Source organism: Cibotium barometz, chromosome 58 (genome assembly GCF_041138505.1).
Source record: "Cibotium barometz isolate CiBa-2024 chromosome 58, ASM4113850v1, whole genome shotgun sequence".
Lineage (NCBI taxonomy): Eukaryota > Viridiplantae > Streptophyta > Polypodiopsida > Cyatheales > Cibotiaceae > Cibotium > Cibotium barometz.
In genome coordinates this window covers 13,798,657-13,815,851 of record NC_141103.1, presented here as the reverse complement: position 1 = coordinate 13,815,851, position 17,195 = coordinate 13,798,657, and the positions used below count along the sequence as shown (strand labels likewise).

Below are 17,195 nucleotides of genomic sequence, written 5' to 3'. Positions count from 1 at the left end.
GTGCAAGAGATCAAATCAATTATTAGCATGTGTTACTAAAGGCATTCCAAAAAAAGAGATGATAATAAACTAATGTCCAATGCCACACAAAAAAAGGCAGAAAACATGAACACAATAAGATATGATCATTACCATTAAGAATGCTATTCAAGGCCATCCTTGTAACAGGCTTGGCACGTGAAATTTTGATGCTTCACGTAATCAAAACAGAAACAACACAATATGTTATGCAAAGAAACAGATTTGATTTGTACAAGCTTGTGTGTGCTTGTGCTCTGCACACAGTACTGGGCAGCAAAAGATATATCCACCACCCCCCCCCCAACCACCCCGACACACACAGGTGGCATCTTGGTATTCTTATATTCCAGATCTTTGGATACAATGCTTTGCAGAAGCCTAGCTCATCTTTGAGTCCCTAGCACTATGTCCAAAGTACAAGTGCACACAAGCATCCACAAATCTGGCTCTGCACATACTATTTATTCTACTACTTACCCTCCATGGTAGATCACTTTTCAGATCCTCAACTTCTACACTGTTCATGTAGTTGTCATCACTTGTCCGGTTCGGTCTCGATGCTTTAGTGCACCTTATTGTAAAGAATGCTTGTTTTATCTAACATCAGAGCGCAACCACATTCAGAATAAACTGTATCTGATATTTTAAGCAGACAATTAACCTGACAGCAGGGGCCTAGCCTATATATAAAACTCACAAAAAGAAGGAAAAGAAAGATTAACCTAGTAGAAACTCACTTTAAGTTTATCGATTTTTGACACTACAGCAAGCTCATCCATAGAAGGGTTTCTTCCATGTAGCTCCCGAAATTCCTGCAAGTTAGAGTTGCATTTTACTTTGAACCCTTTGGTAATGAACAAAGATAAGTGGCCCATGGCATAGACTTTTGGAACAAAGGCCAACTACACTGATCACTGACCCTGACATTAGGCATGCCTACGCACAAACATTTTACCACATACCCAATCAACCTCCCAAAGACCTCCCACCACGCACACCTCGACCCACCTCAAGCACTCTTTTCCACATATCAAATGTTAAACAGGCCATATATATATGTATATATATATATGTATGTATATATATGTATATATATACATATGTATGTATATACATACATACATACATACATACATACATACATACATACATATATATATATATATATATATATATATATATATATATACATATGTATGTATGTATGTATGTATGTATGTATGTATGTATGTATATATATACATATACATATGTATATATATATGTATATGTATATATATGTATATATATACATATACATATGTATATATATATGTATATATATACATATACATATGTATATATATACATATACATATGTATATATATACATATACATATGTATATATATACATATACATATGTATATATATATATACATAATATATATATATATATATATACATATATATATATATATGTATGTATGTATGTATGTATGTATGTATGTATGTATATATATACCTAGATGAATCCAAGAACATGCCCAAATTCACCTTGTAAGAAAGTGCAATTTATAACCTCATGGTAGTCATCCACAAGACAATAAACCATCAACTCCATCATGCATAGTATGTACTAGATACTACGACATCCCCACTAACGTCATCAGTGCCCAATAGTGGGTGTAGAACTTGGTATCAATATATGCTCCCACACCCCCCCCCCCACGCGCTCGCGCACACACACATAAGAGCATACATTCATACGAAGGCCTTGTGTACTGAGTTTCTGTCAGAGCTCCAGAGATACAAGGCAGACTCAGCCATTATGAAGCCTAGCACTAAGAATCATAACAAATAGAAAGAATTACTACAACAAAAAGGTAGTTGATAGGCCATATGCACCACTATAGATAGAAAGAATTAACACTATATCAACTGGCTTTGGCAAGGCTAAGGACCACGAGGGGTTACTCACTGAGCATATTGCTCATGCTTGTGATCTCTAGCCCAACCTATTCACCATGGCCCTTGGCCAATGCTTCCCACCATCTTGATCTGGTAACACGATTATCCCTATCCAGACCTATTGGATTCTGATACCTACCACACCATTATGATTGGCCTTACACCAGCCAAATTATACAGATGTGTGCTGAAGTCAGAATCAGTTCCCTGGCACACAAACATCGATATGGGGCCAAAGACAAATAGAGACATTGAACTACATCTTCACATTGAGAGCCATCATTGAGCAGCCCAGGTTGCGACATATTTACTGCTGCTTTGTGGACTTCGCAAAAGCATTTAATATTGTCTCCCAAGCACCCCTTTTCAGATGCCTTCAAGAGCTCACATGCCCTTCAAAGATGATATAGGGTCATGCCATTATATGAACAGGGAGAGTGCGGATAAAGAGGCATGTGTGCTAAGATCACTCGCATGATTGGGGTGAAAGAGAGATCTCTCTCTCTCTCCGGGACTATTCGGCCTCTGCATCTCGGGGACTATTCTGTGCCCCAGCCCATCATCAGGCATATTTGGAGCAGCAACTTTAACTCATCTGGGGTTCACATGGGACTATTAATGCAATTAAACACTTGAATAAGGGCACATAATTTGCCGACTTCAAACCATAGGCATTCTTATGTACTCAATACCACACTAGGGCCCCCCCCCCCCCTCTTTCAGATTTTATTCCAAAAGGAGTCTGCTCCAAATATAAGATCACGGTTGCCCAAGGTTCACCATTGCACCTAATTAATCCAAGTATATGTAATGAGTACAAGTTAAAAAAAGCAAGCCTCAAAGATTCACAATCACCCTGCCCAGCCCTGCTGCGCCCCTCTTCGCTGCTGCGCCGCCACCCAGCACCCCCCCCCCTCCCTTGCCCATTTGCTGCGCCCCCCACCCCCCCCCCTTTTTCCCCTTTTTCTCTCCGCTTGCAGCCACCACCCCCTTTTTCTTCCTGGTTCCGCGCCTCCTTCCTCCGTGCTTGCTTCCCGTTTCTCCTTCCTCTCCCTTTTCCCGCACGATTTTTTTTTCCAAGTCCTTCGGGGCGTTTTCATCTCGGCAAGCCTTGGCTTATCCCTCAAGAGGACTCCACGGCAACCGCTCCGTCAACCCCGACTGAGGTCGCCGTTGCTTGCTTATCTTTTTCCGAAACGGACCTTCAAATCCTCGCCAAAACTATTGCAGCATTAGAGGCCTCCACCCTGGTTTGCAACATTGTTGGTAGCCACCCTGAACACGGACTATAACATGACTACTATGCGGAAGTGTGCTTAATGATGATTAACACACAGCAATAGAGACTAACGCTAATCACATGCTCATGACATAGAGAAGTAGAGAGAAGGAGAAGAGAGAAACTCTTTACCTAACCTACTACTATATATTACTGAATGAATGAGTAATTACAATGATTGTCATAGATCCAATGTAGATCTAGACTATGAATGCTATGAATGCTCCACTGTGCGTTAATGAAAAACGTTGATTTGGAGATGTACTTGGCTGATCCAAACTGTTAGACTGCATGTCCTTAGTCTTGGCTCTGCAATCTCTGTCTTTTAATGATTATGAATGACCCATGACTTGCCTTTATATAGTGAAGTGATAGCAAGTCATAATTAGGTCGGTTTTCACTTTTCACGCCATAAAAAGTCATCAAAAATGTCATAAAATGTGTTCATATTGTGCCCATAATATGTCCCAACCATTGGTGCATGTCTTGGGCACCTCCGAGCACCTATAGGGCCACCAAATTGGCTCCAAACTGCCCATATACAACCTTTAACTTTGCCCTTAAGGCGGCTGTAAGGAATAATCATGTCTACATGGCACCGGATTAAGGTGTGCATGTGACACGGACAACTCAAAGATCTCTTACAGGCGAGCCTCATTGGTGAGCCTACAAAGATCCTAGACTTTCACGCTTGGGACGTGGCTACTACCAAGTGGAGTTCGACTCGCCCCAACAGCGTCACACCAAGTCATGCAGCTAAGTCCCCTTGCATTGTGTACGGCACAGGCCTTCTTTGCGCGGTAGCAGCACGGTTTCGACCCTGCATCTGACCCTTTGGCTGGCGTGTCGGGCTTCCCAGCGATAGTTTGCTTCCCAGGCCTTAGGAAGGAACACCTTCCTCTTCTCCCGATTATTGGTGGTGCCATCACGAGAATGATGGAATCCCCCCCCCCACTACAACCTCGGCCCTCGTGCGGGCAATCGAGATTCCATCCCTCTATATCTGTGTTGCCTCACCGGATTCAGTGCCTCACGTTATATCTATTCCTTGTCTCCGAGGCGACCCCATCATGCAACGCATGGAGTATTCAAGTCTTCCAGGTCAATGCTTCATTTGCACGTAGATGGGGCATCTAGCCAGAGCTTGCCCTCGGCATCAATCCAAGAAACCACCTCCAACCGTCCCCTCCCCCCCGGTTCCCTTTCATATCCTCACCAGGGGGCCAAGAGAGAGGCAGGTTCCCAGGCAGTGGAGCATCAGGTCCTGACAGCGAACGACCCAACTGTCGGAGAGTGGCGGACGGTTGGCCCGCACCCAAGCCGCCAACCGACCACCAAAGCTGAGCGTCATCACCGCGTGTGCCAGGCTAGCATAGTGCAGGAGGATTCAGTTCTGTTAGAGAACCATTTTGAGCATTTATCACAACACCTACCCGTTGGCGATGGACCCCCTCTAGTCACGAAGCGGGCCCCTTCGGTCCCCCCAATTTGCCGGCCAATTCCTCGTCCAAACTCCTCTCCCAGCTCTCAATGCCCAGTGAGGCTGGTAGAACCCATCGATTCCCTGGCGATCCTCTCCCAGCAACCTTCCTCTCCAATGGATATCTCCCAGCAGCCTTCCCCTCCGATCGATATCTCCCAACAGCGACCCTCTCCAACCCCCCCCCTCCTCCCCCATCCTCGCCCCGACTTTACCCACAACAATTCCTTCTGCCCCTTCCTCCTCATCCGAGCTCACCCCCCCCCCCCCCCCCCGGGCTCTCCAAAGCACTCCCGTCGGCCCATAGTAGCCCCTGACCCGGAACGGAGGCAACTGGCAAGTTCCGTCCGCCACTTGATTCACCATTTCTTTGAGCCACTTGAGATGACCATTGCCGCCTCCCCAGTGAAGACTCTCTTGCTAGAGTCCCTAAGTGGGCCCCCTAAGATCTTGGGACAGCCTGTAGATTATAGCTTCTTCCGATGTCTTCCGACGGAAGGAATAGACATGTTTGAGGAGACAGTAGCACCTATTTGGACGAAGTGGAACTCAGAGTCGATGGCTACCGCCATCCAAGGTCATGTAGTTAAGCTCTCCCATCATCTTCATGATCTTCGTATCACCGACGTACTCACCCATCTATGGCCATTGGCTAGGATGGAGCTTGGGGGCTCAGGCAACAGAGACCAAGATAGGGAGATGGTGGCCTCCAACCTACAGGTGCTGCTTTTTGTGTTCATGCATACTTCTGTCGCAATACCTCTTCCCCCTTTGTACAGGTACCTCCATTTTGATCCATGGAGTCCAGAGTACGCATACTCTCATGCTTGGACAAAGTGGCGTCACATGGAGGACAGGATCCGTACCCACTTGGCATGCCTTCACCCCAGGACACATTGTGCCCGTCAAAACCCTCACCCAAGACTCTTCGAGTGGAGGGCAATTCCCCTAGTTTCACCTCACACAGAGATTGATATGCGGATAGTCTCATGGAACACACAAGGTTTAGGGGGGCCTCAATGCTTTCAGAGACGAGGGCCGAGGCGTCCTCAAAGGAGAGCTTCAGAGAGCCATAGTGGAGGTACCTATCGACATTCTTTTCCTCCAAGAGCATCACCTCTCTAAGAGGCGCACCCACCGATGCGAGAAGATTTTACCAGACAGGAGTCATACTTTCTGGTCTCCATCCTTCGGCCCTTTCGGGACGCAAAGAGGAGTCTGTATTATTGTCAGTGAGCAGCTTTTGCCAACAATGTGACAGGCTCAGGAGTCATAGTTCCGAGGCGAGCATAGTGGGTTACCATTTTGATTGGAGAGGATAGCGTTGGCTTCCTCAATGTTTATGCCCCGAACACCGTTGCAGGTAGAGCCTTCTTTTGGAGCACAGTCCGGCAGGCCCTTCCCCAGGCTAACTTTTGGTGCATGGGTGGTGACTTCAACATGATCGAGACAGAAGAGGACAAACTTGGAGGAGGCACGGCGACAGTCTCAGGAGAAGAGTACTTTGCTTGGGAGGAGATGATACCGGTACTTAGGGGACAGGACCCTTGGCATCTTCCAGAGTTTGGACGCAGCCCTAGAAGCCTTGGCTTCTCGCGATCGCTGGAATGACGTTAACGACTTCAGCAAATCACTATGAGATTAGTGGATTGTGCTGGCAGATTGCTGCTGTTAACTCTTAACCCAGTGGATCAAGTTAAGGGGTGTCAAAACCCCAACCTCTCTAGACTTTACGAGTTTTACGTTGATGAGTGGGTTTGCAACCGTGGGAGCATGATTGGTATCTTGGCAAGCACTACTTTTTCAGATCACACCCCTGGAGGCATGACAAGCATGCGAGCTCTAGGATTCCGGACAGACTCATTCAAGACCTCGAGATCTGCAGCAAGATAGAGCAAATATGGGCGGGACTGGACTTTACCTCAAGCTCTGCTCCGTGCACATTGGATGTTGGCCTAGGAGAGATCAACGGTTTCTTGCAGGAGGCAACCCAGAGCAGATTGGAGGGATTTCGCGAGTAGGAGAGGAGTCTAAGGAGGGGTCTAGCCTCTTTACAACGGCTTAAAGAGAGTTCCCCGGATAGCCCGTGGATTGAGATTTAGCTTGCTGCCGCCCACACGGAGATTAGATCCATTGAGAAGAGGAGGGTGGAGTACATGTACCATGCCAGAGCTTCATTATGGACTCAGGCCGCTGACACAGTCACAAGGGATTTCTTTGAGATAGCCGGCCCCCACAAGAGGAGAGATGGTATTCACAAGTTGCGTGGTCCAGATGGAGCTCTTGTTTTTGATCCCCCCCCCCATGTGAGAGCCATTGCCACTAATTTCTTCCGATCTCTTCTCACTAGTGCCCCATTATCTCCCCAGGTGACGGACGTGCACGAAAGGGTCTGGCGGCACACGAGAGAGGTGGTTCCCCCCTCTCTTCAGTCCTCCTCATTGATTCCATTCACTGCGGAGGAGTTGGCAGAGACAGTGATGGCACTACCCATGGGCAAATGCCCGACACGGAGGGCTTCCAATCTCTTTCTTTCTTCGTCATTGGGACCTCATGGAAGGCGGTCTTCAAGCTACCTTCAATGAGATTATGCTCACAGAAAGCTACCATGCCAGAGAGGCTCTCAGAGGGTTTGATACAATTGATTCCTAAGTAGGGTGGTGATAGATTGGAGATCCAGCAATGGAGACCCATCAATCTTATAGGGACAGCCTATAAGATGTTGGCCAAGGCCATCAGCAGGAGACTTCAGCCCTTTCTCCCAAACTTGATTCATGGCACAAAGACCAGCTTTGATCAGGATCGGACCATTCTAGACAACATCTTCATCTTCTCGGAGGTGACAGCTTTGGCCAAGATGCCCCAACAGGACCTCATAGTGCTACTCCTATACTTTGAGAAAGGGTGGATTGGAGCTTTCTGGAGGGCACGATGAGCTAGATGGGATTCCCCGTGGAGTTGATTCGTGGGGTCTCAAGACTTTACTCAGCCTTGCACAGCCAGGATCTCATTCACAGAGCCCGTGGTGACAGATTCCCCCTTACCCGCTCGGTACGACAGGGGTGTCCTCTGGCGCCTTAGCTCTTCCTATTCGTCGTGGAGGCCATGAGTAGTTTTCTCTCAGCCCCAGAGACAAGGCTTCAGGGATTGCGTCTCCCCCTCCGCACGCACGAGTAGATGCTTGACCTAGAGTTTGCAGATGACACAGTAGCTTTCCTTTCAAGAGATGTGGGAAATCTCCAAAGATTCGCAGAGGTGATCGAGGTTTTTTATCGCGCATCAAGAGCACAGATCAACTGGCACAAGTCGTGTGGTTTTTGGGTAGGCTCCGCACCCGCCCCGACTTGGTGCCGAGGGGCACTCCAGTTCGCTATCTTGGTTGCCAAGAGGACATTGATCTCTCTCCTGAGCAGCAACTCACCCCTCTTCTTCTGAGATCTCTCTATAGAACTCATCTTTCGTTCCCATCTCTGATGATGCACCCAAGTCTCACATATGTGTAGACCGAGTAAATCCAACCTGATGATCCGGTTGATCTCTTGTCATGCGAGGTCGAGGTGTGGGGAGTCTACGTTGTATTGAAATGGGGGAGATGATACATATGCAATCCATGTGCATGAAACCATTCGACTACCTCTGAATACCATACCTAGGGTGGCGGCCGTCTTCTTCGCAAGATGGAGGGCAGTCAAGCTTGTCTCTTTGCTCCTCCTCTCTCATGCTACAGTTGCATAGAAGACTCTAATGCTAGCCGGGGGACAAGGTCTCTGTCCAGGGAGTGTACATGCTGAATGTAAGTAATGGTCTGGAAGAGGGCATATGTGACCAGTGGGGCTACCCCAAACTCCACATGTATTAAGTCATGGGGCATCAATGGCTTACTCTTGATCATGCGTGACAGCATCAACACCTGAAGCCTCTCAATACTCCTCCACACATCCACTGCTTAGCCGGGCTTACTCCTGATCATGTGTGAGACAGCATCAACAGTGAGCACATGAAGCTCAATACTCCTCCATACATCCTCCCCCAATCCTAGTCCCCAAACAGCTGCTCAAGTTGGTGGGCGGACTAAGGTATCAAAGATCCAACACTTAAGGCAGGGTTCCTAAAAATGTGCTTTCAAATGGGCCAGGTGGACATACCCTCGTGCGAATATGTAAGTTTAGTCATACTACTGACTGTAAATGTGACTCCAAGTGTCACATGCACCATGCACTGAGGTGCAGTGTGACACACTGGCTCAACATCAGTGCTATACTTATCGAAAAGTAGTACCTTTTTAGGAACATTTGCCGTACTTCGTGACCCCATTGTGAGCCCTAGTCCAAGGACGTGTCAAGCACGAGCGATGTAGGTCATTCAAAGCTATAGCTGTCAGTGTCCATCACTTATAATCAAGCATATGAGTCAGCCTAGCTTAGCCAGCATTTAAAGGCATTTAGGTTAGCAAAGGTACTAAGGCTCTAGGCCAGCCCATGGGCCACACCTAAAAGGGCATACAAGGGGCCTAGCATCCAGTCGGCAGCCCTATTGGGCTCAGGACAGCAATCGGTCAAGCCTTACAGCAGTCAGCTAGCAGCTTTAAGCAGCTTCAGGCGTGTGAAAGTGGACAGTGTTTAATGCTTCAGGCGTGTGAAAGTGGACAGTGTTTAATGCTTGTAATTTGCAGTCGTGAGCATTATTTGCTGGCTGAAAGCAGCATATTTCCACTGACCAGCAGCATAGATGCATATACAAGGCAGCCCTCAGTCCTTGCTAAAATCATCTCAACCCTCATAGTTTTCAGCAGTTCTTCTTGCATAAGCATGTGTGCCTAAGACTTTTGTCTTGTGCATACATCATTCTCAGCAAAGCACCTAAGTGCTTCAGTCCCAAGGCAGCCCAAAGCTTGCTTCAACATTTAGGCTTTAGTAGTGCGTCTCCCTCAGCAGCCCTGGGTGTGCATAAGGTTTTTCGAGTGGCTTCAAAGTTGTCTTCACCCGTTTGATGGTTCAGCAGACGTTTGGTCTACATCGTCCTTGCATTTGGCATTCCTCTGTCAATCATTTTCAGTAAGTTTACTGCATTGTAACATAAGTTCTCCAAAGTAATAAAGAAAATACTCCTGCTTGCGGGAGGGGCCCCTTAAGTGGGTAGATTGAAACCCAATCTGGTGTCGTCTCTGCATTCTCTCTCTTCAGCTATATCTCCTCTGAATAAAGATAAAATTGGATTGGTCATGCTCACTAGCATAAAGGTATAAAGAAGGTCTTGATGTGCGTTACACGATCATACCAATTGCATGTTACATTATACATATCTTGGCACAATCTCCACTCACACCCCTCTTAATAGTTAAAGATAGCCATGAGGTGGTCGAACAGGGCTAGATTGACCGTAAGGTCTCTCTCCCTACGGAATCTGTCCACAGCATCTAGGTGTTTTTGCAATCCCTCCTTTGAATCTGAGATGAGGACAATGTCATCGATGTATAGGAATATGGGCACACTGAAACCGGCCTGACGGGCGGTGAAACAAACACTTGCACATAAAACACTTCAACGCCATTGAGGACCTAGAAAAGGAAAACAAACAGAGGGAGCTAGAGTGCTCCTGCAAACAGTACACGGACACCGATTGGCCCCAAATCGCAGTGGCGCCCCTTACAGTATTTCTTTAATTGATTATAAGAGCTTTGATTACAATATAAGGCTGGAAACACAACCGTCACAGTAGAACCCCTGAAGCCTGCAAAGAACCTGCATCATGGCTTCTTGTCCACTCGGCATCCACAAACAAGTTCAGCCATTGTTCATATCAAAAGGCTCTCTCACATTGAGTCTGCATACAGAAGCTTTCTCCCATGATCAAGGCTGCCACAACCATCCATAGCCTCTCACACTATGAACAGCATCATACCCTGACACATTCAGTGCTTCTGCATCACAACACAGACTCCCAAACTGTCTCTCAAAATGGGCTCCCTTTTTGACTCCAACCTGATGCCATTCACACTGTCCACCATGTCCCCGTGCACACCTGCATCTTGTCCAGAGAAAAACACAAGGTCGTGACATACCCCCCTCTTGAAAAATGGCAAGCGTCCTCGATTGCACTCAATGGCACAATAAGGCATCTTTTGAGCAAAGACACCCCATATGGCAAAAACAATGGCCTTCCAATGCATCTAGGTGATAAAATAATCATCCTGCACAATAAGCCACACTGTCCTCTTGCTTGTTCCTTCAGAACCTATAGCAAAAGTCTAAAACCAAATGGAAACACGTTAACTGTGTTAGCCAAAAACAAAACCATGCATCATTCTACATAAGGCACACATATGCATGACACACATATGCATTCGCAAACAATATGCTCCTCAAAATGCTCTACCTACTGCAAAGTAACAGTCTAAGGGCTGCTCGCAAGCCTTACGCCCACGGGCATCCCGCAGGACCCATGACTGATGGTACAACATGAGCATATGAAAGCACTCAATGCATCCAAACACTACATCCACTAAGTACTTTCCCACATATGTCTCATGGCCATCCCGCAGGAGTCACACCCAGTGGTGTATCCATGACATAATAAAGCACTTGATGTATCATACCAACATACATGCAGCACATGACACAATGCAGAGTATTTCCCAATGTATTCTCAATGGTACCAGGATCCAATGGCACCAGAATACAAAAATACCTCTACCTCAAAAAGTGTATGCATACATGCACAAATAGAGTTCGATCCATATTTCCATGAACCAAACCAACTCTAGGACTGCTCGCAAGACTTATGTCCTCCATAGAGTTATCCATAGTTGTAGTTATAGTTCAAGGTGCGCGCGACTGTGAACCATACTCAACCACCATCTCATGTGACTAGTACACAAGATCATAGAAGTCCCATAAGCAGATGTACTGTCAGCCTCAGTACCTTCGGGTGAATACAAAGATGTCACCAAGCGACTCCTAGATAACAACTGAGCCTGTCTGTAACAACAAGGGAACGGAGGTGCTATCCCCCTCTTGAGCATCAGGCAATACTCCAGACCTATGCTCTGCTGAACCTGAATGAGCCGTAACAAGAGTCGACTCCAACTCATAGGCATCAAGATAAAGCTGCAACTCCTGAGGTGAATCTGCTAAGTCACCCTCCTCCATCCAGTTCGCATCCATCAGTGAACCTCCTCCATCCACTTCATATCCATCAGTGAACAGCTCTTAAACTTCACAGGATAGCGACGGGAAACCTTACCCTGTACCTTTCTTTCCTTATGTGCCAGTACCTGCTCAGGAATAAGAACCTCGTCAAGTTCCTCCACTTCCATCTGAGCCTCATCTGATACATCCTCAGGCACCCAAAACCTGCTTGCACTCCACCCAAGTGGTAAGCACAAGTCCTCGATGAAGCATAGTAGATCACCACTGCTAAACATAGAAAGAAACTGTCTTCCGAACCCATGAAGCCTCTATGAAGATACCACTGGTAACAAACTGTCGAAAGCCATAGCCTTCAACGCATCTCCTGCACCATAACACTTCAACTGCTTCTTGTTCCTGGCCGACTACTTCTTGTCCTTGGTGTCTTTTCTCCTGAACTTCATCTTCAGCTCTTACTCTTCACCTCATATAAGCAAAGACACGCAATCCTGCACTGCCTCTTGCACTTCCCTTTCACTTTCCACATGTTGAAGCTTTTGATGTGACTCTCATGAGACAACCACAAGCTCGCCCCCTTAGGAAAGTTGACGATGTGTCCCGGCAAACGGAACCTTGAAACCGGCCTGACGGGCGGTGAAACAAACACTCGCACATAAAACACTTCAACGCCATTGAGGACCTAGAAAAGGAAAACAAACAGAGGGAGCTAGAGTGCTCCTGCAAACAGTACACGGACACCGATTGGCCCCAAATCGCAGTGGCGCCCCTTACGGTATTTCTTTAATTGATTATAAGAGCTTTGATTACAATATAAGGCTGGAAACACAGCCGTCACAGTAGAACCCCTGAAGCCTGCAAAGAACCTGCATCATGGCTTCTTGTCCACTCGGCATCCACAAACAAGTTCAGCCATTGTTCATATCAAAAGGCTCTCTCACATTGAGTCTGCATACAGAAGCTTTCTCCCATGATCAAGGCTGCCACAACCAGCCATAGCCTCTCACACTATGAACAGCATCATACCCTGACACATCCAGTGCTTCTGCATCACAACACAGACTCCCAAACTGTCTCTCAAAAGAGTATCACAGCACAGCATACCATACAGTCGACACACCTGTACAAACCCTCTCTACCTTCCAAGGGTACTATCCATCTCTGTCATGGAATTCCCTGTCCCCTGTCCAATCAGTAGCAAGGCTGTACCAAACACGTGTCCAGTCCTGTACCTTCTGCCTGCATGTGACCTATCTCCTGGAGAAACCCAAATACATGTTTCCTCGAGAAACCTACGACCTGTTTCCACATGAAACCCTTAGGCCTGTTTCCCTTTGAAACTTCTGTCCTGTTTCCCATACATCTAGTTACCTGTTCCCTCATGAAACATCTGGCAACATAGAGATGCCTAACTGTAGGTCCCACTGTTCCTTTCTAGCAGGAAGAAAACAATCTGCTCCATGAGCACGCAGCCATGCGAGCTTGCATCTCTCCCATGCCAAGAAACATAACCAAAAGATCTGTACTTGTAGCCAGAAACCCAAGCACATAGCTGAATTTGCTACCAAACAAAAACAGCCCATAAACTGTCCCAAAACAGTCCCAAACCCAAAGCAAAGAGAAGCTAAGAGTTCCATCAGATGAACGCCATCGACATGATGTCTATGTTCATGAAAAACCAGCCCACGTGCATCCCATAGAGAGAAAGAGAGAGAAAAATCGGTGGCTCCTGGCTATCCCCACATGTATGCTTATGTTCAGTCCTGTGGCAGTTCGCCCCTTTTTAAGAGAGAGAAAGCGAAACTCCCTGTATCCCTGGGCGCCACCTGAAGGCTTCTACTTCTCCCACAATCCGCCTGTTTGCACAAGAGAGAGGGAGACATTCCCACAGTCTGTCTGCCTGTGTGCGCCGCCTAGAGACTGTTTGCCATGAGAAAACCAGCCCCTTTGTGTGCCACGTAGGCTGCAATCCCTGGCTCCACAGCCCACGTACCTCCACATGCGCCGCCTCCTATCCTGCAGCCGCCGGCCTATCCCTGCAGACCTGCGTATCCACACTTTCTAGCCTGCCGGTATGCAAGAGAAAGAGAGAGAGAGAGAGAAGCCAGTGCAGTCCAGCCAGCATCTCCTCTTTTTTCCAAAAAAAGCACACGCTTCCTCAAGAGATAGGCGCCCCTTTTGCCTGGCAGCCCCTCTTTTTCCCAAAAAGCACACGTGGCCCCAAAATAGCATAAGGGCCACATTTTTCTTTAATGAAGGGCTTTATAATAATCTTTAAAGGTTTCTGAAACCTTTTAAGTTAAAATCTTTTTGCCCCCTTCACACTTAGGGTTGTCCACACATGGGCTCCCTTTTTGACTCCAACCTGATGCCATTCACACTGTCCACCATGTCCCCGTGCACACGTGCATCTTGTCCAGAGAAAAACACAGGGTCGTGACACACACCCCCTCTTCCTCCAAAACTGTCCACAAAGGATGCAATCTCATCAATATATAGCCCAAATAGTGTCGATGAGAGCAAACAGCCTTACATAACCCCAATAGTGCTTCATCTCTCCCGACAGAGAGCCAAGTGCACGCACTCTGCTTGTTACCACCTCATATAGTGACATCACAACCCAAATCGCATCGGTGATTGGAGTCTTGCAAGCGTCCAATCAGCCACGGTGGCCAAATGTTTAGGAGACGGCTTATGTAGACTTGGCACTTTGCCAAGTAGGATGCATGCGGGCTATGTGCCCTCCTTTGAATCTGAGATGGGGACAATGTCATCGATGTATAGCAATATGGGCACACCCCCTCTTCCTCCAAAACTGTCCACAAAGGATGCAATCTCATCAATATATAGCCCAAATAGTGTCGATGAGAGCAAACAGCCATGCTTAACCCCAATAGTGCTTCATCTCTCCCGAGAGAGTGCCAAGTGCACGCACTCGGCTTGTTACTACCTCATATAGTGACATCACAACCCAAATCGCATCGGTGATTGGAGTCTTGCAAGCGTCCAATTAGCCACGGTGGCCAAATGTTTAGGAGACGGCTTATGTAGACTTGGCACTCTGCCAAGTAGGATGCATGCGGGCTATGTGCCCCTATTTGCGAGCGCTGGACAGCAAATCCAAGACACTGTTCTCAGGTTGCGGGGCCTATTTGAGGGTCCAAACGGTCTCAAATGGCCGTGGGAGTAGTGCTCAATCCCTACGGAACCATAGTTGTAGTCTAATATGGTCCTAGTCGGATGATAAAGTCTGTTGTTCATTTTGGACCAAGTCGGGGGTTGGCCGACATGGCCAACCTACGTCCATGCCAATCCTGGGTACTATATATAGACTAGTTTGGCACCCTTTGTTCATCGTTGAGTTCATTGTGTTCAAGCACTCTTGTAAGCAAGACATCCCATCCAAAGTTTGGCCTAGATCGCCATCAAAGCTCCATACCTACTCAATGCTCCATCCTCATGTTGTCACACTACAGGTGATGGATGTGCTCTATTTTGTTAAGGCCCCCTCTATGAGGAGTAGCCATTGTGATGAGCAACCGAATACCCGGCAATTCCGAGTTTAAACACTAGATGGTGGCCAAATGTTTAGGAGACGGCTTATGTAGACTTGGCACTCTGCCAAGTAGGATGCATGCTTGTGCGGGCTCTATGACCCTATTTGTGAGCACTTGACAGCAAATCCAAGACATTGTCCTCAAGTTGCTGGGCCTATTTGAGGGTCCAAACAATCTCAAATTACCGTGGAATAAGTGCTCAGTCCCTATGGAACCATAGTTGTAGTCTAATATGGTCCTAGTCGGATGATGAAGTCTGTTGGTCATTTTGGACCAAGTCGTGGGTTGGCTGACATGGCCAACCTACGTCCACGCCAATCCTGGGTACTATATATACTCTTGTAAGCGAGACATCCTACGTCCAAAGTTTGGCATAGATCGCCATCAAAGCTCCGTACCTAGAGCACACGGGTGGGTGGAGAGCCATCAGCTTGTAATCAAAGTTTGCAAGCAATAATACTGTTTACTCTCCACTTCTTTCTACAATTCAGCGCTTTGTATTGTGAAGGTTCTGCTTCCGCTATTGTGTTTTCTTACACCTCCTATTTCTTACACCTCCTAGGTCTCCTCTCAACATCTGGCTCTCTAACTCAGGACGGGCCAACATTAAAGAAGAACAATAAAAGCAGCATCTAGCTTTGGTCTCTTTTACCCTTGAACTACCTCACTAAATGATGCCTGATTTAGAACTGTGGTGAGAATCAAAGAATGAAGCATTCCTCTACGTGCACTCTGCTCATAGCTCTGGTTCTCTCATGTCATCTCTCTTCTAAGGCATCTACAGATGCTGTCCATCTCAATGCGATGGCATACCAATAGCTGTCTAGCCAAGTGCATGGATGAGGACAAAGCCAGCCTTCAAACTATTATCCCTTACGTCCTCGTGTCTCTAAAACTGTATGCTCAGAGTCAGTAAGCGAACAACTGAAATGAGGCATATTTATGGAAAGTGTGCTACGAATAAGCAAAGCTCCAGTCTAGTACTGCAAGCTCGACTCTCCAAAACCATCCTCCATACATGGTTGTTGGTTTGATTAACGAGTCAAAAGGAGGTATTTTGCTTGAAACTACTGAGAAAATGCGTGAAAAAAGTTTCCTCTTCAACCATGCTAAACACTGCTGGTATCATATGAAATTTTATGCCTGAGCGTACCATTTCTTTATAATCCCCATTACCCACATGTCTGTCTCAACCAGCTGATCAGTCTCACTTGTAGAACTATATCAAAGGCCTTATGGGAATCCACAAAGTTGCAGTAAATCTTATGTCACTCTCTGTTTCACCTCCTCATTAATGTCTCTGAGCATGAAGACACAAAGCCTGAACTGCCCATGGCTGGAATTCCCGACCACTCTGCACACTCACTCGAGTAGGTATGTCTCTCATCCAAAATCGCTTTATCAAAAAGAACACCAGTGTCTGTGTCATGAAGGGAAATGTAGCAGAGTGATTACGACTCTTAGCATAAACGTTCATGTCCCAAGTTCAAATCCCAGTTTTGATGAGTTTGCTTTTAAAGGTTACCCTAAAGTCTATTATGATCCAACACATTTACCCTAAGGTCTAGACCTTTAGATCAATTAAGAAAGATCGATCAACTAATAAGAGAAATATAGATGAAGCCAAAGGGGAGGAAAAACCTTACATCTTTGCATTGCAAAACAAACAACACCGTCCTTTGAATTGATCTCCCAACCATCCACAAGTGTTGGAATTTCTGCACCGCAGCTGACATTCTCTGGCCAAACAAGAAAGAAAATGAC

The 17,195-nt window shown here is 46.7% G+C and overlaps 1 protein-coding gene across 10 annotated transcripts in view; it reads right to left on the bottom strand.

Annotated features, from left to right (window-relative positions):
* Window positions 1-17,195, bottom strand: part of LOC147605926 (uncharacterized) — a 43,175-nt gene that overhangs the window by 10,999 nt on the left and 14,981 nt on the right. For 6 of the 10 annotated variants that reach the window (XR_015265042.1, XR_015265043.1, XM_086792534.1 and 3 more), the window contains exons 7-9: window positions 17,078-17,170; window positions 759-833; window positions 499-618 (exon numbers count right to left, since the gene is read on the bottom strand). Coding sequence is in view for 4 of the 10 variants with exons in the window: in XM_086792534.1 (XP_086648660.1) it covers window positions 499-618; window positions 759-833; window positions 17,078-17,170 (288 nt within the window). In the remaining 6 variants the exon portion in view is untranslated. Of the gene's footprint in view, window positions 1-132; window positions 192-498; window positions 619-758; window positions 834-17,077; window positions 17,171-17,195 lie in introns of all 10 variants that reach the window. The other 4 variants (XR_015265044.1, XR_015265046.1, XR_015265047.1 and 1 more) reach the window with 1 other exon arrangement.